Raw genomic sequence first — 25223 nt, forward strand, 5'->3', positions numbered from 1 at the left:
TTTCTTTACGAATCATTAACTAATTCTTCATTAAACTAACATAAAACTTTGACAGATTTGGTTTCGTTCGCACTATTCAATGTTTTAAGCACATACGCAAGCCGATTTTCATGCAATAATAGATATATTTTTTTTTAAATTTATTTATTAATGTTTTAGAAACTCAAGTAATGAATAGAAAAGATTTCTTATAAAAAGTTATGCATATTTGTTATTTAATGAAATCTTACGAACTTAGTCTTTGTTTTTACCGCAGTTTCTTTTGTTTTTTGTTACTGTACAAATACAAAAGTATCGAGAAAACTTCAAATGTAGGGGAGTGTGGGGCAAAGTGAAATTGGAAAATATTTACTCCGATTACAGTTTTAACTTACCTAGTTATATTTTGACTATGTAGTAACATATGTAGTCTATTCCAGTCAAGAAATAATTACCTCTGAAAATCAAAGTATATGATAATACAAGCAATCGTCAAAAATTGATACTCAAATTGTAACAATTTGTTGTAAGTCAAATGTTATTTTGATCTTATCAAATGATAAAATTCTCGTTATTAACATTTAAAATATTACTTCAAACCTTCTAATATTCGGTGCAGTATTTATTTAGTTAATATTGAGCTTTTTTGTATTTTTAATAATTTTTACAATTAGTTAAGTGCATGCGGGGCAAAGTGGATGGAGCAAAGCAAAAGTGTTCATTTCGTTTACTCATTCGCTCATTTATTAACCGCCATTCCTTTATTAACTAACTTAATTTCCTTCCTTCATTTAATATTTCACTTATAATTGATTCTTTCGCTTATTTTCTTCTTCATTCACTATTTTGTTCACTCATTTGATTTTCCTTATGTATTAATTAATAAATTAATGAATTAATTAGTTTATTGTTTCATTATCTTTTAATTTACTGATAATCCTTTTGTTTAGTTATTATTTTGATTAAAAATATTTATCGAATAGAAAATATTTCATTAGAAAAATATTTAATTTTTTACTTTGGCTCCTTGAAAAAAAAAGTGAAAATTTTCCATTTCTTTAAGGGCACCATTTTATTCCCAAAAATAAAACATAATGTTTCAATGAAAGTTTTATTATAAAATTCAATGTTCTTTCTTTATGTCCTGTAATTTTCAAAAGAAATTTTCAATTTGTTCACTTTCAAAAAAGCTCAGTCATCTTAACTATTTCACTTTGTGTCGCATTCCCTTATATCAGAAATTATATAGTACAGTAGAACCTCTGTTGACTGAAGAGTTCGGTGCCGGTACACTTTCGGTTTATCAAAAGTTTCAAGGTTTAAAAGTGGCCACCAAGAGACCACAGAAACTTGAACTCTGGATTTTAACATGCACACATGTGAAAACCAATAATTAAATGTGATGTTTAAATTGCCTATTATTTTCATCATAAACAATAAATTTTTCCAATAAATATAACACAAATTAAAACATTCAGTGAAAGTTTAATCAGATAAATTGCAGATACTTTATATTAAAAACAGAGAAAAACAGCAACTATGTCAAGGTAAATTTTAGTAATGATAGTTTCTTGTAAAAAGAAACTGCGGGGGAAAGAATTAAGAATGGGGAATTTCTAAACGTAATAGTCTTTACCCCATAAATAGTTAAAAGTTTATGTACAGAGATATTCAGATATTTACCGCAATTAATTAAAGCAATACTTGCCAAACTACTCAAATAAGCCGATTGCCATCTTAACTTGATAAGATTTACAAATATTTAACGCCTGCTATAAACTTGTTGTTGAAATCTGCAACTAGTGAAGTCGTTGGTTTTCGCGAAGGCAATTTCTGGTCTGATGCAATTCATGAAGAGTATGCGTGCACTGTGCAACACAGATTAAAGAATAAAAATCTGAATATGCGAATTGTAATTAACGGGATGGAAATAAACATTTAACAAGTTTTCGTTTTTAATTGGTAATAAATTGCCCTCTTGAACAACAAACTTTTCCAAAGTTTTCAGCTGTTTTCATAAACGAAAAGAGATCGTTTTTTTTTTTTTTTTTTTTTTTTTTTTTTTTTTTTTTTTTAAAGTATTTTACGTCAGCATACGAAACCAAGAAGTAAATGGTAGAATATGATTGCTGAAAACTTTATAAGCAGGTCCGTTCAGATTGACTAAGCTCTCAATGGGAGCGAATAAGTCTTTGGTTGGCTGCAGCTTTGAAAAGGAGATACTTGGCTCTAATTGCAATTCTGCTTTGGCTATGGTCGCATTGGGATCGTTCCACGTCAAATCGCTTAAATTACACTCCTGTTTGTGAAAATAGCAACACCACGAAGGACTTACGCGAGTGATATGAAAATTGCAGGAAATGTAAAGTAGGGCATGATATGCAAATGATTAAAATTGCAGACCGGTAGCGCATGCGTATGCTGAGCAGCGCCCTCTGAACGGCGGATCGAACCGAAAATAAAAAACAGACTGTATCAAGGCGTGTATGATTATCGGTGGTTATATGCTAAAGTAAACGTTTTCTGAATCTTTACTATGCCTCTTCGACGAAACAAAGCGAAATTTGAGCAAATTTCGGAGTTTGAACGGGACAGAATCGTCGGCCTTCCTGAAGCTGGATTGTCTTATCGTGCAGTAGCCGCTCGTGTGCAGCGTAACAGCAGCACAATCATGCGTGTTTGGAAGCAGTGGACGGACGAGGGTCGGACAGCTCGGAAATCCGGGAGTGGACCCCGAAATGTGACGTCAGCTCGCGATGACAGACACCAGGTGCGTATGGCGTTGACGGACTGCACAGCTCCTTCTAGACAATTGGAAGCACAGTGGTCAACAGTTACAGGTGCTTCACTGTGTGCTTCATCAATTCGGAGACGTCTGCTGCAGCGTGGGCTGCGCGCAAGGATTCCTTTATACAGGATTCCTCTCACGCAAAACCACCGCCGCCAGCGGCTACAATGGGCCAATGTGCATAGGAGCTGGCATGCTGATTGGCAGCAGGTCGTCTTTTCTAACGAATCCCTCTTCAATTTGTGGCACCATGATGGCCGAATTTCGTGTCAGGCGCTATGCCGGTGAACGGCACATTCTGGAGTGCATTATCGAACGCCACAGTGGACGAACACCCGAAGTTAGGATCTGGGGTGCCATAGCATATCATGGACTATCACAATTGCTACGAATTGTGCCAATTTGAACAGTACACGATACCTAAACGAAGCTTTACAGCCCCAAGCTATTCCTTTTCTGCAAGGATTGCCAGGAGCTATATTCCAGCAGGATAATGCCCGTCCACATGTCGCCAGGACTGTCAAATCCTACCTTGATTCGCAGCAGTTGCAGTTTCTTTCTTGGCCTGCACATTCCCCGGATATGTCACCGATTGAACATGTAAGGGATTTCGTTGGGCGGCGTCTCGCTCGTGATCCTCGTCCTGTTGCTTCGACAGACGAACTTTGGTTGCGCATACAAACAATATGGAATACTCTTCCGCAGGAAGATATTCAAACTTTGTTTCACTCCATGCCGAGTTGTGTAGCAGCTCCTATTGCGGCGCGTGGTAGCCACACAAAATACTAATTTCTATCTCTTTTTATTGTTTGTTTGGTTTGAAAATGTAATCATTTATTTGTACCATTACCACTCAATTGTGTATTAAATTTCATTCAACTATCATGCTTCCTTCATGGTGTTGCAATTTTCACAAACAGGAGTGTAAATAGTCGGCCGTGCTGTATGTCTCAGATTTTGTGTATTATTTTTTTACAAAGTGATATCCATGAGACAAGCTTAAATTATTTTTATTTATTTATTTATTTATTTATTTATTTGAATAAAAACTAAATTATGGGGAATTTTTTTCAAAAATTCGATTTTTATCATTTTTCAGAGTCACCTTTTTAGTATAAATGTAGAAAAATCTCTCTAATTTATTTATTTTTCGACCAATTAAACTGAATGAAGTATCAATTTGAAGCTAATACTTTTCTCTTTCAGTATTATAAACTGAAAGTATTCTATTAATAGTAGAGTGGTGCCACTCCTCATCTAAAGTCAGTTCTTATGATTTTCAATTGTGAAATTCAATTAGACATATATCGGGAGCACCAACTAATATCTGCATTTTTTTTTTTTTTTTTTTTTGTAGTATGATTAAATCATTATCTTACTATGCTCAAAAAACTACGTTGGGTTTTTTTGATGTTTTGAAATAAAAAAATTAAGTTAATTTTGCAGAAAATGTACTTTAAATATTTGAAATATACTAATATATTAAGAATCATAACAAGAAGAATAGTTTTTAAAAACATTTCTAAAGGCCTTATTTTGCATTTTTAGACATTAAAAGACAGTAAATAAATAAATAAATAAAATAACTATGTTCTATTGAAGTTTCCTTTAATTCTTTCTGTTAATGCTGATGTAGGGGTCTCTTTAAAAAGTTGGCAGATGGAGCATACATCCTTTGTATCAAAAGAGGAAAAAATCGGGACTTTTGTCAATTTCAAAACAAGTTTCAAAGATAATTTAAAATATGCTACAGTCAGCAAAAATAATCTTCTTCAGATAAATCTATAGTTGGACTATGTTAGTAATGTAAGAGTAGAGGATAATTGTCAGGTGCTACTCGATCCAAACAAGTTCGCGTTATGAAAAATTTTCAATGTTACATTTTTTTTTTTTTTTTTGTCTTTTAATGTCGAAAGAAAATATGGCTATTAGTAATGTGTCTAAAACTATTCTTCTTATAATTATTCTTAACATTTAGTATATCTTCTTTTTTTTTTTCTTGTCAAGTCTGAAACAAAGGTTTTTGCACAATTCTTTTCCAAAGAGAACAACTTTTGAACGATTCACAATTGATACAAATCAATTTTTATTCTTTGACATCCCAGTATTAACTGTTCTGAAAAGCTTTTCGGACATTTTAGCTCAAAAGGGCTTTAAAGTTATAGAAAACTTGGATTTAAAGTACATTTTCTGCAAAGCAAACTTTATTATTTTTATTTTAAAGCAACAAAACACCCTCGTAATTTTCGGGCATAGTAAGATAATGATTTAATCATACGACGAAAAAAAATTTGATCCAAATATTAGTTGCTGCTCCCGAGATATGTCTAATTGAATTTCACAATAGAAAAGCATAAGAACTGACTTTAGATGAAGAGTGGCACCACTCTACTATTAAAAGAGTACTTTCTCTTTTTTTATTCTGAAAGAGAAAAGTATTAGCTTCAATTTGAAACCTTATTCAGTTAAATTGATTGAAAAATAAAGAAATTAGAGATTTTTCTACATTCATACCAAAAAGGTAACTCCGAAAAGTGATCAAAAATCGAATTTTTGAAAAATATCTCCAAAACTTAATTTTTATTCTAAAAATGCAAAAAAAAAAAATAATAATTTGAGCAAGTCTAAATATCTATTTGTAAATAAATAAAGGAAAAAAACAGACATGACGGCATGTGGCATTAGGCGATTTGACGTGAAATGACTCATTGATGCTTCTGGAACTTTTTTGATAAATCAGGAAGGCTCTATTGAACTAAGTTACACCTGCTTAATTTCATTTAAAGGTTCCAGACTGGCCTTAACCAGGGAGATTTCCAAATTCTTCAGAAAGATTCCAGGATGATTTCCGCAAAGTCGCGGTGTTTTACCAGACCTGGTTTTGCTAGATATGTTACAGTCAGAAGTTGGGTACATTAGCTGTCCATTATTTTCTAGGAACGTTTCTGAATCGTTTTTACAGTGCACGTAAAATGTAAAATATTCCCTTTGAATATTAAAAATTCATTTAGAGTTACAGGAGTAGAACAAAGAAGTAAAAGTTTGATTTTCTCAAGCTTGGATTCAACGAGGAAAACATGCAAACCTTGCTCAGACAATACAGTACATGTAAAACGGTTTTAAATAAATATTTAAAATGCTCAAAGATAGGTACCCCTAGTTCAAAGTTGACCCCTCTCCCCTATATATCTATGAATGCGTCAACTTTCAATAAACTTACGCGATGAGGTAATCGTTAAGTATATTGTTAAAACACTTCTTCCCGTATTCTTGCGAGAGAAGATCTATGAATAACAAAAGAAATTGACAATACGCTCCCTAAACAAATTTTCCTCAAATAATGTTAAGATATACTTGACTTAAAAAATAACGAATTAAAAATTTTTAGTATGCTAAAAGAGATAATGAATACGGGCAGCTGCTGCTTAAAAATCAATTCAGAATCTTGAGCTTCATCATTCAATTAAATATAATAGGTTTAACAATGAAAGATGACGGAGGGGAAACTTTTAACTTGGTCTGTTCAATCAGCGTTAAACATAAGGTTTTAATTAAAAATATTAAAATGTCTTTCTAATAAATTTTGAGTTTTATTTTGGCTAAGTTGCTTAACAGATGATAATTTTATTTTGCTTTTTCCCTATAGATTTTTTTACTCTGAAATTGCAACATACTGCTGGTACTTTTGAAAACCATTAAGTATAGTTTATTAATGTTTATGAAAAGTAAAAACTGAAAAAAAAGAGATGGATTGACAAAATGGCACCGAATTTAAAAGCTACTTTTTGTTTTCGAAACTGTGAAACAAACAACAAACATGAACAGATTTACAAATAGGCAATTTGTTACAGATGGAATATTTTTCATTGGAAATTCTTATTATGTGGAAGGAGATGGTAATTCTAAAGCTCTTCTCTAAACGATGGACAGTTTTTGTTGAAAAGTAGATAACAACAGACTTGAACACTGTTTTCTAGTTTTGCTACTGAATATGCGTTCCTGTTATTAGCGTTACATAAATTACACATGTAATACTTATAAAATATGTTAGTACAATTTGTATGGTATTTGTTGTTTTTCCAATGCTCAGTTTTGTGTGTCTAATACTGTCCGAAACATATATCAAATTGCTAAGTGTTTTGAGTTAATTGTCAGTCAGCACGTCTAGAAATATTCTTTGAATTGCCAAGTCCAAATAAAACAAATTGTATTATACTTTTTGTATTAAACATTTTTCAACCAGCAATAACAAAAAATTTTAGTTTCGGATATACGTATTATATTATTTTTTAGGGATCATGATGATGAAACATCAGTATTTGATGCAGCTAGACGGTTGAATGAAGTGTCAAACTTGAAAGGCCTTGGTCGGTAAGTAGCTTGATGACTGAACATTTATGTGAATGTTTGATTTTGAAAAACATCAAATTTTATTTTACGAAATGCTACAGCACGGAAAAGTTGTGATTTGCGAAGATGTAAAAAAAATTCACTTTTTTTATTTTTAATCTGATAATATCTTATTATTGCCCAACGAGTCCGAAAATTCAGAAAAATGGAAAATTTCTAAGGTTTTCTTAGTAATTTTTCAAACATTTTATTTCAATGTTTCTTTTTATTTCTCTAAGATTACGATTGGTGAAGTCTTTAGAAGTAGAAAAAAATATTGAAATCGAATAATACCTTTTAATCTAGGAACAAGTCTGAAAAATAAAAAAATAGAGAATTTTATCTATTCTTTGTGAATAAATGAAAAAAATTGTTCTCTTTTTTTTCTTTTTTTTTGCCATTATTACAGGTGCCTTTTAAAAAGCACTATATCACACAAAACCATTTTTTTTTCATGATTTTGAAGGTATCTTCTAACCATGCAAAACGCCAATTCTTTGCAACAATGAGCCATTTTCGGATAAAAGAAGATCATAAAATATTTAGCAAAATTTCTACAATTCAGTACACAAGTCATAATGTTTTAAGTGTTACTTGTTGAATCTAATTTATAATCGGATTTTTTGAATAACTTGGTCATAATTGATCAGGAATTCAATGTTGCTCTTATGTAACCAACTCTTGATAATCCACAAACTTCAATCGAAGCCTCCGTCACTAGCTTCACACATCTTTCGACGACTTGCGTATGGCAGGGGAATAATTTTATATCCAAGTTTGGTATAGCTCGTGATTAATGAAAGATTTAATGTCTTCGTTAGTAACTTTCCGAAGAAAAGGTGGTGAAGAAAACTTTGTCTTGCTTCAATCAATAATCTTTGTGTAATCGGCGGCTTCAAAATTTAGGGATGGAATGACAAAGTGTCTAATGTTTTTATCTTCAGATACAGACTCTTTGACGTTTAAAATTCTTTCAAACCCTAGTTCTCTCATGTGCCTCCTTTCATGAAAACCCATGGCCATTAATAAGTTTTCTAGATACGCAAAGAAAGATTGTATTTCCATGACAGGGTAAACAACTTGTTTCAGGTTGTTAGGCAAGTGTTGACAGGTTTGTATTGTTCTCATATTGTGTATGGGACCGTCCGTGAAGTTCTTGCAGTTCTTTATTTCAAACCAGACTGGTATTTAACATTTCATGATAAAAATCACTTTGTCTTTTAATGCACATGGTGGAATCCTTGTACTTATATACGGTTTAAGGATCACGGCCGCCAAGAGAACCAACCGTCAGCAGCCAACAAAAGCAAATCCACCGCCAAGAAAGACGAAAGAAAAAGCGACTAAGGAGCAGTTTACACGACAGAGCAAGTTGGGGTTTTCTGGGTTTTTCACGCCTCTGTATCTCAGCCCCATGAAGACCCCCGGAGTTGATTTTTGGTATACTAAATCTCTCTTGGCCCCTGACAGCATAAACCAAAATACAATCCCCAGGACAATCAGGGGGGAGGAGGAATTCAAGTTATAAAATCGCTGTTCAAAAAAGTTTTCGCTTTCTTTGACAGGGTTACAGCCCAGACGAAAAGACGAATCAAGCTGAAATTTTGCACACACATTCCTTGTGCCCTACTGATGTGCCTTTTGTGCCATTTGACCCCCCTCCCCCTCGTTTTTACCCCCAAATTGTAACTTCCTGGGGTTCTGTCACAGCCCCCCGGAGGGCTACGGTAATGATTTTTGGTATACATATTCTTGGGAGGCCATTGAGTACATATACGAAAGTTCAACCCCCAGAGACATCATGGGCTGGAGTAATTAAAGTTTGAAAATCACTAATTTCCCTTAAATTCTTATGTACTTACTCTCAGCTCATAGGGTTTGTTAATCTCTGACTGCAATTCCAAGGTTAGAACAGATCTAACAGTTGTTCAAAGTTGTCTTAGGAAATGAAATTCAATCAAAACTAAAACAGATCCAACAGTTGCAAATAGACTTTAAATCGCGGATATCTCAAATTTGCCACAGCGACTGCGCATCTGCGCGGACTTGGCTCATTGGGCTTTCTGTTTTAAGATTTCATGTTGTTTGTTAGCTCATTGAGCTTTTTGTTTTAAGATTCCATAATGTTTTGCCGATACGAAATTTCCATCCCCCTGTTTTTCAGTTTAAATATAATTTAGAAGGGAAAAATTTTAGATGTCGGTGCGAAACTGGGGTTAAACCATTAGAATATTTTGCGTGACATATTATATGAAACTGTACGTATATGAATATGATACATGTTACTTTATAATTGAAAGCGAAAACTAGCCCTTTTTTATTGGTTAGCTTATTTTCTAAATTAATGCATCTTTCACAAACATAACACGTTACGAGTTGAAAATAGTATATGAAATACGTGTGTGGATATCCGTGTTTTGCGTGTTTAACAGACAAAAATTTTGAAATTAATTTAATCAAGACTTTTAAAGAGCTAAGTCCGCGTGCATCATGCGCAGTCTCTGTGGCAAATTTGGGATAGCCGCTATTTGACGTCGAGTACAGTTGTATAGCTCTTCTGTCATTTTCAAATTTAAAATATTAAATGGTTTAGTTTTTTTTTTTTTTTTTTGCTTGGTAATAACATGCGTTATTTCGACTTTTTAATGAACTTTTAAACACAACTAGGCATTAAACAAGACAAAGACCTTCATCAAAAGAAATATAAATCTCCAAACAATTAAAATTATCCCATGAAACGTAAAAAACTTAAAACGTAAATACGATGTTTTTTCTTAAAACGTAAATACGATTTAAGAAAAAAAGTCAAAAAATAAAAAGTGAAAAGCTGGATTAAAATAGCCCGCAAGCTGTAAAACATTTTTAAAAACCTTCATGAAAATGTTTAATAATCCGTCAAATAAAGAAACTAATAGAATTTATTGCGAAGTTGTAAAATACTCGAAAACAGTATAATTTAAAATATAGTATTTTATTATCCAAGAAGTTTTCTATGCAACAGAGAGGATACAAGGATTGCAATAAAATTTAAACAGTCCAATTCTCGCAAAACGAACATAGAATCTAAATGGTCAGAAAATAACTTGACGTAAAATTAGGCTTGCCATTATTGTTCCTTAAGAACACAAAACAGGGTTGTTTCAATTGAGCATTTTCTGACTTGAAGTTCTCAATTATAAAAATTCACACAAAGTAATAATATCAATGCAAAAAGATGTGATATCTCATCAAAAACATCCCTGTTGTAAAAATTTTCCCGCCAAGAAAACCTTTAACTTTTCCGCACAAAAAACAAAGCCTTCATCCTAAACCCCAAAACCCTCAGCCTTAAAAAGTTATGATATCTAGTTTGCTCGCCAAGTATCTGCCAAACTATAATCCTCCCTGTTCTCTTCATTCATCACATCTACTTCCGTTAGAACCTCCTCCCACCTTCAACTCTTCAGAAATATGGATAGATCCTTTAAATTGTTTATCCTGTTTGGCGGGAAGCTTTTTACTCACCAAGCAAGCACTTCACTTTGAAAAGCTTTTCGCCAAACAGGATAAACAATTTAAAGGATCTATCCATATTTCTGAAGAGTTGAAGGTGGGAGGAGGTTCTAACGGAAGTAGATGTGATGAAAGAGGAGAACAGGGAGGATTATAGTTTCGCAGATACTTGTCGGGCAAACTAGATATCATAACTTTTTAAGGCTGAGGGTTTTCGGGTTTAGGATGAAGGCTTTCTTTTTTGTGCGGAAAAGTTAAAGGTTTTCTTGGCGGGGAAATTTTTACAGCAGGGTTGTTTTTGATGAGATTCTATTTTCACAAGTGAATCATTTGGAATGTAAGAGTGGGAGTGGGTCGGGGTCACGATTTGACAAATCATTTGGACTACTGCCACTGTTTAATAGTTGAGCATATCTAAAACATACCTTTGATCCTTACTTAAGCACTTTCTGTTTACCCTTCTGGAATTGTACAATCAATTACTTAAAAATCCATTACCGGCAGTTTTTCAGAATTTTTGAGATGTTCTTCTATTGGTTCAGACAAGGAGCTTCGGAAGGTTCTTTCATCATTCAAAGGCTTTATTTGATGTCAAATCTCGTGGGTGGCAAAATACAGGGCACTCAAAGGAGTCTCGTAATTCTTTTCAGCAAAGACGGATTGAAATCAGTTGAACAGAGAAAATCATACAGCACGCTCACACAAGAACCATTTTGAAATACTGAAGCCAGCACGACTGCTTTATTCATTTAAGTAAGATACCTGTATATAAACCAACTAAAAACCTCAAATTCAAGATCGAGATGCGCTAATGGGACTTGGGAGAAATCCACACTAGCAGTTTAAACAAATATGAGTCTCGAAGGGTCAAATGACAATGGGAATTCAAAGTAATGCCACAGGCTTATACTAAACTATTTTATATATTTTATGAACAAAACTTCCATCAAAAAGTATCTCATACCAAACTCATTGAGGATCGTTAAACTATAAAAAAAAAAAAAAAAAAAAAAAAAAAAAAAAAAAGCTGACAAAGGGCTAATGTTTACATTTTTTTGAATCGTAGGCTCGTTGCGAAATGTTCGATTTCGAAAAAAAAAATGCTTTGAAGTCTTCACTAAACGCAACTTTTCCGTCCTACAACCTGAAAATATACATTGAACCAAACGCGTTGAAAAATCAGGAAAAAAAAAGGTGAAATCCCCTATTTTTCTGAATTTTCAGGCTTGTCTTGCAATTAGAAGATGTTATCGTGTTGATTTTTTTTTTTGGTAAGTTTTCACCAATCGCAACTTTTTCGAGTTATAGCGATTCAAAAATAAAAAAATAAAATTTTTTTTTCACTCCACCCTATTGAACGTGTAGTAAAAAATACTTGGATGATGAAGATTTCTCTGTAGGTTTTCGCCACAAATTGATATACAGTAAGCTCGCGATTATCTGCGGTGTTTTACGCTTAAAAATAAAAAATAAAGAAAACATTTTATTTTCAGCGGGTGTTTTTTTCTTATTTTTTTAACTGAGATAATTAAAAAAAACGTTTAGTTGAAAATTTCTGATGGTGAAGTAAGTAATTATTGTTACATAAAAGTGTTTGAGCTCACCTATAATTTAAGTCTCCAGCAAAATGCTCAAAAATGTGTTTTTTTTTTTTTTATTTAAGTTTTTTTTTCCAACTTAAAGCAATTTTTTCTTTTCTTTTGTAAATGTTGATTTGAATCTTTGTTCGTAAACTAGCAATTTCAGTTCAAGCTAGACGTTGTTTAATGAATAAAAAAGATTTGGATTTTTAAATTATATTGTAAGTTTAATTGTTAGATTTGAAAAACAAATAAAAGTCATAAAGATTCAATTTATACGTTGTTTAATGAGCGCAACATTAATTAGATATATTTTGAAATTATATTGTAATTTTAGTTGTTAAATTAAAAATAAAGGGGATGATGTGAAAAAGCCAAAATCTTTTACACATTATTTAAATTTTATTACGTAGCAGCATATTTTTTCAAGAACTAAATATGAAAACTCAGCATCAAAACATATGATGATGTCCTTCATATAGAATACTGTACAAATAATTTCATTAGATCAAGCTATTGCCATTACAAAATTCTCCAACAGCTCTACAGGGGTAAATGAATTTTGTACTTAATTCTTTCAGTGAACCAATTATAGAAAATTTATTTTTTGCAAGGCCCTACCAGTCTTCAACTTTAGGAAAATCGAAAGTATTTTACTAATATCTGATGTCAAATAATTGAGTATCGACCAGAAATACTTGTGGGCTCGCCCTGAAGTTGTAAATTTAGGTAAACATTCTCAAGTTTGCAAAGAGAAACCCAGGAAACATCTCTCGCGCGAAATAGCACACGATGACAAAGTCGTTTATACTGCCGTGGGGGGTGAAGATCCGTGTCTGCAGAAATGATTTTTTGAGATATTTGAAGAAACGCTCTTTGGATTCCAAACGAACACTAGCGAAACGTTGGAGTTAGAGGTTTTTTCCTTACTTTAGTTTTAGCGAAAACCCAATAAGCAAGCTTCACTGTAAAAAAATTCCGAAACGTTGCTGATTATTTCCGTGGAACGTTTTCGAGATTTCACGGATTTTTACCTATTTCCAGGAGCGCCCATATAGGGGGGGGGGGCAAGAAGGGGCTCAAGTCCCCCTCCCCTTAGAAATTTTATCTTCCTTGTTTCAGTACTTTTTTCTTTGCAAAAATGAAAAAACATTTCTTCTCCAGCCATTAATGAATAATTTATTAAAAATGTCATACTTTAATAACTATAATCTGTACTGAAATCGGTTTCTATGGGGAAAATATCCTGCAAAACCATGGGGAAAATATCTGAGCCCCCCCCCCCTTAAAATGTTGCATATAGGCGCCCATGCCTATTTCCCCGTAAAATAAAGTATATTTGCAAAAATGTTTCCTGAATTGCTTCAAGTTGCGCAAATTGAGAGTCCTGACTGATGTGAAATATATATATATATATATATATATATATATATATATATCAACCAGTTTAAAGACTGAGTATTCATTAAGTGTATCAGCTTTAGTTCGATTACGGCCCGGCCAGTTTGACTAAGCTCCCGATGAGAGTGAATAAGTCTCTTTATAGCTGCAATACAAGAATTGCAGGCAAGGTTCTTACTTGCGATTCCGCCTTAACGATTTGGCCATAGTTGCATTAATGTTTCTCTAGCTGTCTTGTAACTCTGGAAGGTTCTAATCAATTGTATTAAACATACCGAATTTCTCTTGAAGGCTCTCGACTATCTTTCGTCAGTGAGCTCTCCATAATCTTCAGAAAGATTCAAGGCTAATTTTAGGAAGGTTACTGATTTTTAGATGAAAATGTTCCTGGTTTTGTAAGATATGGGGCGAAAGAAATTGGGCACATGAGCTGCCTATTAATTTCCAGCTGCCGAAAAATTCGAACTTTGAGGCATGCCAGATAATTCGGGGTTCATTTCAAATTTATATGTATCATTCATATTCAATATCATGAATTTTTTACACCATGATCATTGTCATTATTATTATTATATTCCAAAACTGTAGTATAAGTTTGTGGTAACCAAAATAGGAAATAAAAAACTTTGATTCGAATCTGTTTAAATATCTTTTAAAAACTGCATCAACAGCAGTTTTATGTCTCGTTGTGCTAAGATTGTACTAATTAGCCATCGTTAAATTAAATTCTCCATTTAAAAATTCAATTAATGGTAAATTTTCATCACCTGCAAAGTTGATGTTGAAATCCCCACTCAAGATCATTGGCAAATCATCAAAGTTTTTCCAACATCAAAGTTCTTCAAAATTTTATCTTTAAGTAATGCAAAAGCGTCTTTAGAATGAATAAATAAATTTTCATTCAGAAATTCTCTTATTGAGCTTGAAGACTTATCCGGTGAAATATAAACCGCAACCATAACAATTAGCTGTCCATTTTCAGAGTGCCAACGGCAAAAACAGTGTCTCACCGATATCAGAGACATTGCTTTTTCTCATGTCAAAAAATACAAAGCGCCTAAAGAAGTTTTCACTTCAGAAATATTACACGAGGGTGAGGATCAAACTCACGGTGGACAGTTTGTTCGATTCTTGAGACTGACGTGCTGCCGATCGTACCACTGGGGCCTTAATCGCCCGTAAAGGAACAGAGAGAAGTCGCGCAAGCGCTGCATTCCAAGTGTTGGTAAAGTGAACGCTTTTTTGGTGTTGTGAAATGGAAGGTTTTTCCCCACCTCAAAAGTGCTCAATGCGCCTAAAGAAGTTTTCACTTCAAAAATTTAAGTTGGAAAGAAACGAAGTGGAATTGTTCCCCATGAGCCCATAGTTGTACCCCTACGGGGTACATCTATGGGCCACCTCATTTTAACCTACAAAACACATTGAGAACTTGATATGGCCTATCGTTGTCTGAGACTATAAGTTGCTCTCTGCTTGAAAATGTATAAAAGTTTTTTTTTAGTCCATCCTCTATCTTCTTTTGAAAATTATTTAAGGTTTAATCATCACTTGTCTTCTCGAGTGATTAATGAAGTTCAACATGGTAAATGTAGGTAACGTTTTTTTATTGTCTGCCTAGGTTTTGACATAGAAACATTTGAAAACTAGAAAAATCTCACCAACTAAAGGCAAGATACCTATACTTAAATTTCAGAAAATACGTTGAAGAGTTTTAAACGAGATTTACAAAAAGTTTGAAAACTGAAATGTGAAATCACATTTCACATTCCAAGTCTCATCAAAATAAATAATTTTTAAAAATTATCTTAGTTTATATTTGGTCCAGATTTCAGTCTGTACTTCTGCAAAAACTCCTATGAATACGGGCAATAGGGCGACCCCAAAGATTTCTTCTGCCTTTTCTTGCTATTATTTACAATAAATAACACAAAATATGACGAAAGCATCCCTACAGAGAATTAAATGAAGCTTCAAGGCACTGAAAACCATCAAAACTAGGTGGCCCATTGTTTTACCCCAAGATTCCTATTTTCGATAAATGTTGAGAGCTTATGAAAACTATGAAACATTTTAAGTCAATAAGCGGCTTAATTCATAATTGACAAAAGAGTAAAGCAAATCTGAACCTACCAGATCTTGGAAAACAGTTTAAGTGGTCTGCCTAAAACAGACTTTTGGCTCTTCCGAACGACTGAATAATCTAAAGTATACAACAAATATGACTATCTCTGATAAAGCGTCTTTAACTACCTAAATGGTTACACTACCTGGTAATTTTTTTTGGAGCTTGTAAGTTCGAATAAAAAATTATTAAATAAAAAACAAAAAACCCGACTACGTAAAAACCGAAAAAACTAAAAAGAAAAACGTATAAGCCCAGTAGTTTAGAATGTTATTAAATACTACAGAATAACTAGACCATTGAAATAGTTTTATAATCGTACACAGATAAGACAAATCATAAATTCAAAAGCAGAATAAAAGGATCAACAGTCGGAGTCCATTCCTTTATAAATCAAGGAACCCCGTAAAATTTGAATGGGCCCCGACTGTTGATCCTTTTATTCTGCTTTTGAATTTATGATTTGTCTTGTCTGTGTACGATAATAAAACTATTTCAATGGTGTAGTTATTCAGTAGTATTTAATAACATTCTAAACTACTGGGCTTATACATTTTTAGTTTTTTTGGTTTTTACGTAGTCGGGTTTTTTGTTTTTATTGATTAATTTTTTATTTTACACTTTTTAATTAATTTTCATTGACTTAGTTATTATGATTATAAGAAGGTACATTTCGCAATCTAGTCCTTTCATTGAGAGAGTTTGCATCGTGAGGTTTATTAAGTATCTTACGGTGATCTAAACTACTGATAATTAGTCCGTCTAGGGACCTAACTCGGTTTAAAGCTACATGTGCTTGACCTTCAGCAAAAATGCGCAACCTTAAGTCAGCCACAGCACAGCTATATAAACAGACTATATAACTCATGATGACGCGAGCTCGGAAACGGTGTCGGTCCTTGCAAAACTAAAAGAGCACGTCAAGAAAATACTTTTCGCGAAACTCAGTCCCCTGAATCACGACAAAAACAAATGCAACATGTTAGAGATGAAATTCGAATTAGTAGACTTTCTTTCTTTTGGCGCTATTGCACGGGTTTATTTTGATGAGGACTACAATCTGAGTGTCTTCCTCCCTTATGCATTATATATTTTATTATAGTACAGAATACATACGTATAAACAACACATGAAAGAATTTACACCAGAAAGAGGAGAAAGTACATTAGAAACGAGGGTGGGAGTTGAACCTACCGCCTCAAGTGTGAGAAGCAATCGCTTAGACCACTCGGCCACTGAGGCCCCAATTAGTAGATTTATTTAGTAGGGTCGTGGTAGCCCGATCGGTAGAGTGTCGGATTCGGGGCCGGAGGGTCCTGAGTTCGAGCCTCGAAGGTTGAATATCCACCGTCGTCATTAAAGAGGACTGGGCGACCTTAAATATGCTCGTGGTCTCAATGTCCTCCAAGTGAAACGATACCTCTGGGGGTGCTAGCACCAGGTAGCTAGTAGCTCCTGGACTAGTTCTAAATTCTCATTAACTGTACGATCCGGTGATGGTGCTGCCATCTATCGGTTTAAAAAAATAATGGAGGCAAGGCACTTAGTATGCAGTCCTCGACATAAATACAGTTGTAGTCAGTTGTGACTCGGAATCGGAAATCGGATTTGTTTAGTAAACAAAAAATTCAGGCAGTGAAAGCTACCTGCATTTGTCGCACGCACCGAGCGTGCGACATGATCCCGAACTGACAAAATGTCAAATGGTTGTTGATATGGTGATTTTTGATTAATGTCATGTGTTTAGTGACACTACCAAGGTTAAGACAAATCGATTGACGTAAGAATTACCCAAATTATCCAAGGCGTGTAGCCTCTACAACGCCACATAAGAACAGTGGCCCATTGTTGCCCCCTTGGCACAAAATTGCGCTATTTTACGGTAGTTTGTATGAACTGAATCGAGGCGTTGATAAATTTCATATTAACAATAGTTGGGGCACAGGTAACTCTGCAGTGAAAGTAATGGTATGATAAGGCTAGCTTTGCCCCAACTATAGTGACTACAGTTAATTTATGAGTGATGGATTCAATTTTATCCACTAATACGGAGTCTCCATGGAGGATTTCTGCTGAGGTTTAAAATGTACTTCAAAGGGAATCAAACTAGGAACGCTTCGCAGAAATTTTGCTACATTATTTCGAGATTAATTGTTATCACTCGAGAATAGCAATCTGACTTGAAATTAAATGTTGTGCTTCAAACTTGAAATCGGTTTGGACAGCCGTGTGCAGATAAGCTACCAACGTCAAGATTACTCGAATTTTGACGCCTGCTGCTTATGATATTGATTTCATCGACTCTTAACCCGGTAATAGTTCGTCTGTCTAAATAAGCTTTAAACAAAGTATTTAGGAGGATGGCTGTTCAATAAGTACTTGGAATTTGCATGCCCACACTGTCCGAATAATATAGCTAATGAATGATTACTAAGAAATCAACTGAAAAAAAAAATGATTACTTTATTTCGAATGCACATTTAGAAATCGTTCCAATTTAAAATATTGATATGCTCGTATTTTTAGAGATATTTATAAGAACATTTTTAAAACGAAATTTGTAGAAAATTATGAAACAGTTCATCACTGTACAAATCAGGGTATAAAGAATTGTTTAAAAAGTTAGTAAAAAAAAATGTGTGTGTTATTCATATTAACATTTAGTATCGAAGATCTCGAAAAGATTTTTCAGAGGCAATCACAAAAACCATTTGCAGTTTAACTCTCCTGTCAAATACTAAAGTATGTCTTAAATATGTATATAAAAAGATACATTACGTACTTATACAAACGTTATCCGAATAGGTAATGAAAGATATAAAAGGAGTTTCTTATTATGCTTTGCAGAATTAATTTCGGCTTTTAAAAATGGACATCTTATCTCGTTGCCGAGGAAAAAGTTAAAGTGCGACTGATTCTGAGAAAAAAAAAATGGTTCCACAAGCGTATGAATCCATGCATGCAATGTTGTCAATTGATCAATAAAATGTAATTTATATTATTGAGATCAAGCATCCTGCTTTAGTTATCTTAAAATATCTTCAGTCATAATATTACAACAATCAGTCACAAAGTAAAATCGTAATATGCCATTATGGGATTATTAATTTGCCGAATAGGAACATGCTCGTAAGCTGTTGTCTGTAAGATACAAAGATAATGAGTCAGGTAAATCAAAAATCTTTTTAGAATTCAGTCTCTGATACTGATGAAGAAAGTTCTGTTGTGCAGCATCTGAAATATGCCTTTGCGCACACTGAAATGCGCAATATCACAATGAGACAGTGAGAAGCAAAGGGATGTAAGTGGCGAAATTAAAAATTTCGCGATATCCTGTGCAAAAGATAGGTGGACCTCTCCTCTGTCTTAGGGCAAGAGATAGTACTAGCAGCCCTGGTAAGTGTTGCTATACAGCATGATTTAGAGAAAAATTTCAATGAGAATCTACCTAGGAATTTATCTTAAAACGCGTTTTACTCAAATCTTCAAAATGTCCACTTAAATCCCATTTGGTTCTCACTGTCTCATATATGGATTTAGTTAAAAGTTCACATAAAATAGATTCAGTTAACAAAAATAAATGATTGTTTTGCACTACATTGAAAAACATCTCTGATGATAAAGTTAGATGAAACAGTTTCTTTACTTTTTAAAAAGGGTTTGTTTTATCTTCCATATCTTTTTGCTCATTCACTAGTTTTTTTATAACAAAATTACGACTTTTATCGTGTATCTTCGACTTTGTTATAAACGGGAGCGGCTGAGTATTAACACTTTCTACAGAAGAAAATTGATGAGATGTTTTAATGTAAAACCTTTTAAAGTAAAGAAAAGTGATGCTGACAAACTTTCAGAAAATCAGTTTTAACTCATATGCATTTATTTGCTAAAATTAATTATTATTACATTTGAAGGAAGAATTAAGAAATGCAAAACTACAGGCGAATAAGTGAAACTTACTCATCAAATTTAAAAGCATATGGCAGAAAGAAGTGCATTGAAATCGCAAAAATAATCTCAAGAGGAATGGGAAAAACGAAAGAGTTGTAGGAAATAGATTTTTAACTTAATTTACGAGTTCAATACATATATATTTCTTTTCAAAATCAAAAACTTTTTTCAACTCAGAGTTCTTACAGTTTTTGTCTATTATGTTAATTTATTTATTGTTTTTTAAAATTTTTTGAGGGGCGGGGGTCACGCAGAGAATTTTACAGCGGTGGAAAAAACGTGGACAGTTTTGTATTGTTTTGTTTTTTTTTTTTTTTTTTAAAGTTATATAGCTTTTCCGTTTCAATGCAACCTTGAATATCTATCACTTTAAACGGAATTTAATACGTAACTCAATGCAAAAAGAAAATGATTTATTTGAGTACAAAAAAGTATTACGAACCTTAAAAAACACAGTTATGGAGTGATTTGTAATGTCTAACATTCCTGGCCAATCACTGTTCAGGATCTCTGAATCAACCAAATGTTAGTAACTGTAAAATAAATTATGTTCTAAAATTTAAAAAAGAATCATAAAATGTATTTAAAAACATCACTCTGAAATAAACAATGCATCTGAAAAATAATTTAGTTTCAGATGTTATGCAGCACATCGGTTTAAAGATAGAAAATATTTCTTTCCAAACGTTTGCATCAGACAACGTATTTAAAAGTCACATTGATCTTAAAACATTTGATATTTAATTTCGCAGCGAGATTTAATTTTATTTAAAATATTAGTTATTCAACTGAACAATTGATTCAAAATTAAACTCAAACTACGAAAAAAAAATGTTTTGTGCCCAATAACATTAGTCATTTTGAATTAGCACTTTATGAAAAGATTTTAAATTAAACCAGTCAAGCAGCATGAGACCAAATGGAAACATATATAAAGAGAAACCATCTGCCGTTATTACTTGTATTTTCGCAAAGTCCTCTTTTTTCGCGTTTCCTGAATCTTCAAACTTTTTTTTCAAGCAGATAAATGATGAGGCTGAATCTTCATTGGGGAAGTATTGTATTATTGATCACTCGCGGGATCGTATTTTGCGTGATAGCTCATTTGCTCTTACATATTTAATGTTATTCTGTTGGTCCATTTATGGTGCAGGTGTTGTATTTTATTTTATGTGACATTTTAGCTTAATTCGCAATGTGTGCTTTCACATGCAATGGCAACATTAAACTTATAAACTATTAAAATCTGTTTAATTTTTTTTATAAAAATAAGTGGAGTAATTAATTTTATTCCTTTTATTTTTACAAAATGAATAATTTCTTGCCGCAAAATTTATCAAACAAATTATGCATTTGAGAGGATCATAAAGCTGCAGTACAAAGGATATGTATCATTGAAATTTCGTTCCAGTAAAATGTTTAACTGAAAATTTAAGAGATATTTTTTAGTGGAAATGTGATGAAATAATTGGATAGGAAAAATTGAGGCATTGAGAAGCAAAGGGATGTAAGGGCTAAAATTTAAAATTCGGAGATAACAAGTACAACTGGAAGGTGAACCTTTCATCAGTTTTGGGGCAAAAGATAGTAGTTGCTGCTATAGCAGCAATGTCATAGCAGCATGATTATAGCAGCATGATTTGAAGAAAATATCAATGAAAACCTACCTAGGACCGCAATTTTAAACGTGTTTTTCTCAAAACTTGAAAATGTCCACTTACATCCCTTTGCTTCTCAATGCCTCAATTATGGATGTGTAATAAAATGCATCACATTCTCTAGCAATAATAGAAGATTAATTGTTCTCTGCTTATGTCTCCCTTCTAAATCAATAGCTTCAAAAGAGTCATACCAGAATTGAATCCCGAACAAATACAGTTGCGCCAATGACTGTTATTTTACACTCTGAAATGGGCAGTTTGTTTACATTGAACCAGTTTGAAACTGTTACTCGATGCTAAAAGTGATTGCCTGTGACAGTAATATTAAGCGAAACAAAGTTTACAGAATCACGTTGCATGGAAAGTTACATTTCTACGTGTTTTCAGGGCTTTTGCAAAAATTACAACGACTTAATGCATGAGTTGCATAGAATTTGATACTCATGATTCGAGGGCTTTCGAGAAAACTACAATTCAATAATGGATGTTTTGTACTAAAAGATTCAGATCAAGTTTTAGCGGATAAGGGAAATAATGTAACTTTTGTATGAAATAAAACAAAGTAATATAAGGCAAAAATGCATACGAATGTTCTGCAGTTACAAGGAACCCTTAGTTAAGGACTACTAATAGAGCTATACTCCTTTTATTACCCGCGGGCCACACCTCGTATTAAGATGAATCTCGCGTGGGCCAGAATAAATATAAAATTTAATTGTAATTTTTTTTTCTAGACAGAGTGGGAAAACAAAGAAAATGAAGGACAATTAGAAACCAAAAATTGCTTTTCGCATGACCAAATGCTTATTATATTGATACGAACTTCGGATCTGTTTTTTAGAAACCTATACAATGACTACTTGGCTTCAAATTTTGCAACTATCATTTGGAAGGCCAAATAAAAATGATCAGTTCGTTTGAAATGTTTCCGAATATATTTTCCGTTTCATAACATAAAACGTAATGACGGGTCACATAGATTATCTTCGCTGGTCACACATCGCCTGCGGGCTTAGGCTGAACACCACTGGTTTAGAGCATTGCACTGGAAATACATTTGTTTTAGTTCGTTTGTTGGTTCCTTTATATTTTCATTAGTTTTTAAGTTATACAACAGAAGTAAACATTCTGCTAGTCGTTTTTCTTTTCCCAACTTCTTAAAATAACATTTGGCATCACTTGCTCTTCAGCTTTTCATAACTATTAATATTTCATTCTTCTTTTGTTTTGTTTTATTTTCAGTTCATAATTTATTTTATACATCTCTCCTTTATTTAATTTTGTAATCTAAAATTACTTTTTTACATGACTGTTGATATTATCACATAAATATTAATTCTGTGATTTTTGGTGGCAACGCGAACTTTCTTAATACGTAATCAAAGTTCCTTAAGTAAGGTATCATTTTAAAGATTTTCCCCCCGCTTTCTACAAAAAATAAAACAAACACTGCTCACACCTTGTTTATTAAAAAATGATAATAATTCGTTCCGTACTTGCATCACCGAAAGGGAGCGTCGGATTGCTCAGTCGGTAGATCGTTCGATTCTTAAATGAAAGTCCAGGGATCGAGTCCCTGCTTGTGCGGACTGTTTTTATAGATTTTTCAAAGTTTGCATTTTGTGTACAACGTCTTAGGCGTTAAAATTAATACAGAACAACGGTCTGCGTTTTTAGATCAAGAATTTTGTGTATAAGAGCTGAAATATCATGCTATCATTAAGCACACTGAACTGTGGAGGATTATGTATTTTTAATTAATTATCTCAACAAGTTCGAGAGTAATATCAGAGCCCGGTAATTTTCTACCCGGAAAATATGTTAAATTTTAATATGGTGCTTATACATGATATTTTTTACTGCAGGGTAGTAGGGTATAAATTTACATCGTACGGATTAACTAGTTTTTAATTAAACCTAAAACATAATTTCCTTTTTTTTTTTAAATTTTCACCTCTAACTATACTACACTGGGAAATTGATAATTCTATTAAGCATTAATGAACTATTTCACGTAAGTTCATGTCTTTTTTTAAACTATTTTTTTAACTTTGAAAGTTTTGCATGAGATGCTATTTGGTGGTTTTTTTATTCACATTATTATTTATTTAAATACTTTTAAGAGCAATTTTGTAAATTCTCTGACCTCAGAAAATTTTTATTTATTATTTACTTTTTTACTATTAAATAAAAGTTAGTTATGAAATTTCTACTATTCTGGAATAGAAGATGCGACTTTTGCTATGGAAAACATATGTCTTTAAAATTCGGCCACCGAGAAATATCTTAGAAAAATGAACTATTTCTTTATACATCTAAACCTTATTAAAATATTTTAGTTTGCACTTTTATTGGCACATTTTCTTATTTTTTGGTAATTTTAGCTTATTTTCCTTAAAAGAATATTAATAATGAAATAAAACATTTTCAATATACTTGAGTAACTCTATCATAGATATAACCAGGAAGATTTTAAAAGGAAAAAGTAGTTCAAGTGAACAAAATCAATGCATGGGTCAAAATATGAACGATCTTCTGATGAGCGGATCATTAAAAAGAACGATTTTACCTATCTCTAGGTAACAAAACCCAGCATGAGATCCTTTGGTGCCTTACAGTACGTCTAAGCAATCCTCGATTTCACCTTATGTATTTGAAAACATACAGGTAGATGCTAGTTATGGTACGGCTTGCAACAAGAATTCGCTAGTTGAATTCCTCACCATTAGGCCAAGTAGTCTTAGACGCGAAATCATCGACGGAATTGCAGATTCAAAAATCCAAGGAAGTTAAATCGGAAAGTCCATGGAATGGACTATCACTACCAATTTCTCTGCAGTGGAAATGACTGGTGCAATTTTACACGAACGATGACCAATGCCAGAACAGGAAAATGGAGACGTTTTGTTAATCAGACAAAACCCGCTGCTTATTACTTATATATGGCTTATAGCTTATGGTTAATTTAATTTTAAAGAGTCCAAATTTTTTTAGGCACCCTATATGTCCCTGTTTTTTAACATAAAATTATTTACCCACATTCCTGTTTTACAATGTTTTATGTAATTTAACTAATCTGTACTTTTTTCCACACTCATAGGTACTAACAAAATTTATCAAATTATATTATTTCAGCTACTTCAAAGAAGTTGCTCAGTCTGCACGAACAAGCATTGGTGACAACGTTGATGATTTTCTTGGGTGCGTAAATATACCACTGGAGGTGCGTATTAGAAATAATTACTCGATTGAAGAGCTAAATAATGATGGCAGAAACTTACATATTACAATTTTTTTTATACTTTGATTTTATAAGCTAAATATATTGTTGTGGAAAATCTAGCACCACATAATCTCAAGTAAAAATGTATAGTTTTCTCACAATCGTATTGAACAAGCATGATCGCTTGAAGTTCCTTGATTCGTCGTAAACAAAAGGTAAAGGTTCTTTATTAACCCCATTATAATAAAGCAATATGTTTCAGGTGCATCATAGCATGATATATTCCTCATCTACAAAGTTCTCATCATATATTCAGATTTTTTTTCATTTTAAAGTTTTTTCTATTGCTTAAAGATATGACTTTTTTTTAAATATCTTTAGTTTTTTCATTCAAGCCACTTGTAGTACTTTTATACTTTATTTATTTTTTCCTAATATGGCCGCATATTGAAATGGAGTGAAAAACTGAAGTTAAAAAAAAAAAAAATCTGCATGGAGTGCAAAAGTTGTCTTTTGAGTACACTTCAAAAAAATTCCGAAACGTTACTGATTATTTCCGTGTAACGTCTCGGGATTTCAAAGGTTTTTACCCACTTCCTGGAAAAATCAAGGATCTTTGTCAAAAAGTTTCCTGAAT

The 25223-nt window shown here is 32.9% G+C and overlaps 1 protein-coding gene across 1 annotated transcript in view; it reads left to right on the top strand.

Moving 5' to 3' along the window:
* The window catches only part of LOC129231056 (BAI1-associated protein 3-like), a 196343-nt gene that overhangs the window by 40867 nt on the left and 130253 nt on the right, over positions 1-25223 (top strand). The window contains exons 7-8 of the mRNA XM_054865304.1: positions 7061-7138; positions 24499-24586. Coding sequence (XP_054721279.1) covers positions 7061-7138; positions 24499-24586 — 166 coding nt within the window. The remainder of the gene's footprint in view (positions 1-7060; positions 7139-24498; positions 24587-25223) is intronic.

This window comes from Uloborus diversus, chromosome 10, assembly GCF_026930045.1.
Source record: "Uloborus diversus isolate 005 chromosome 10, Udiv.v.3.1, whole genome shotgun sequence".
NCBI classification, from domain to species: Eukaryota; Metazoa; Arthropoda; class Arachnida; order Araneae; family Uloboridae; genus Uloborus; species Uloborus diversus.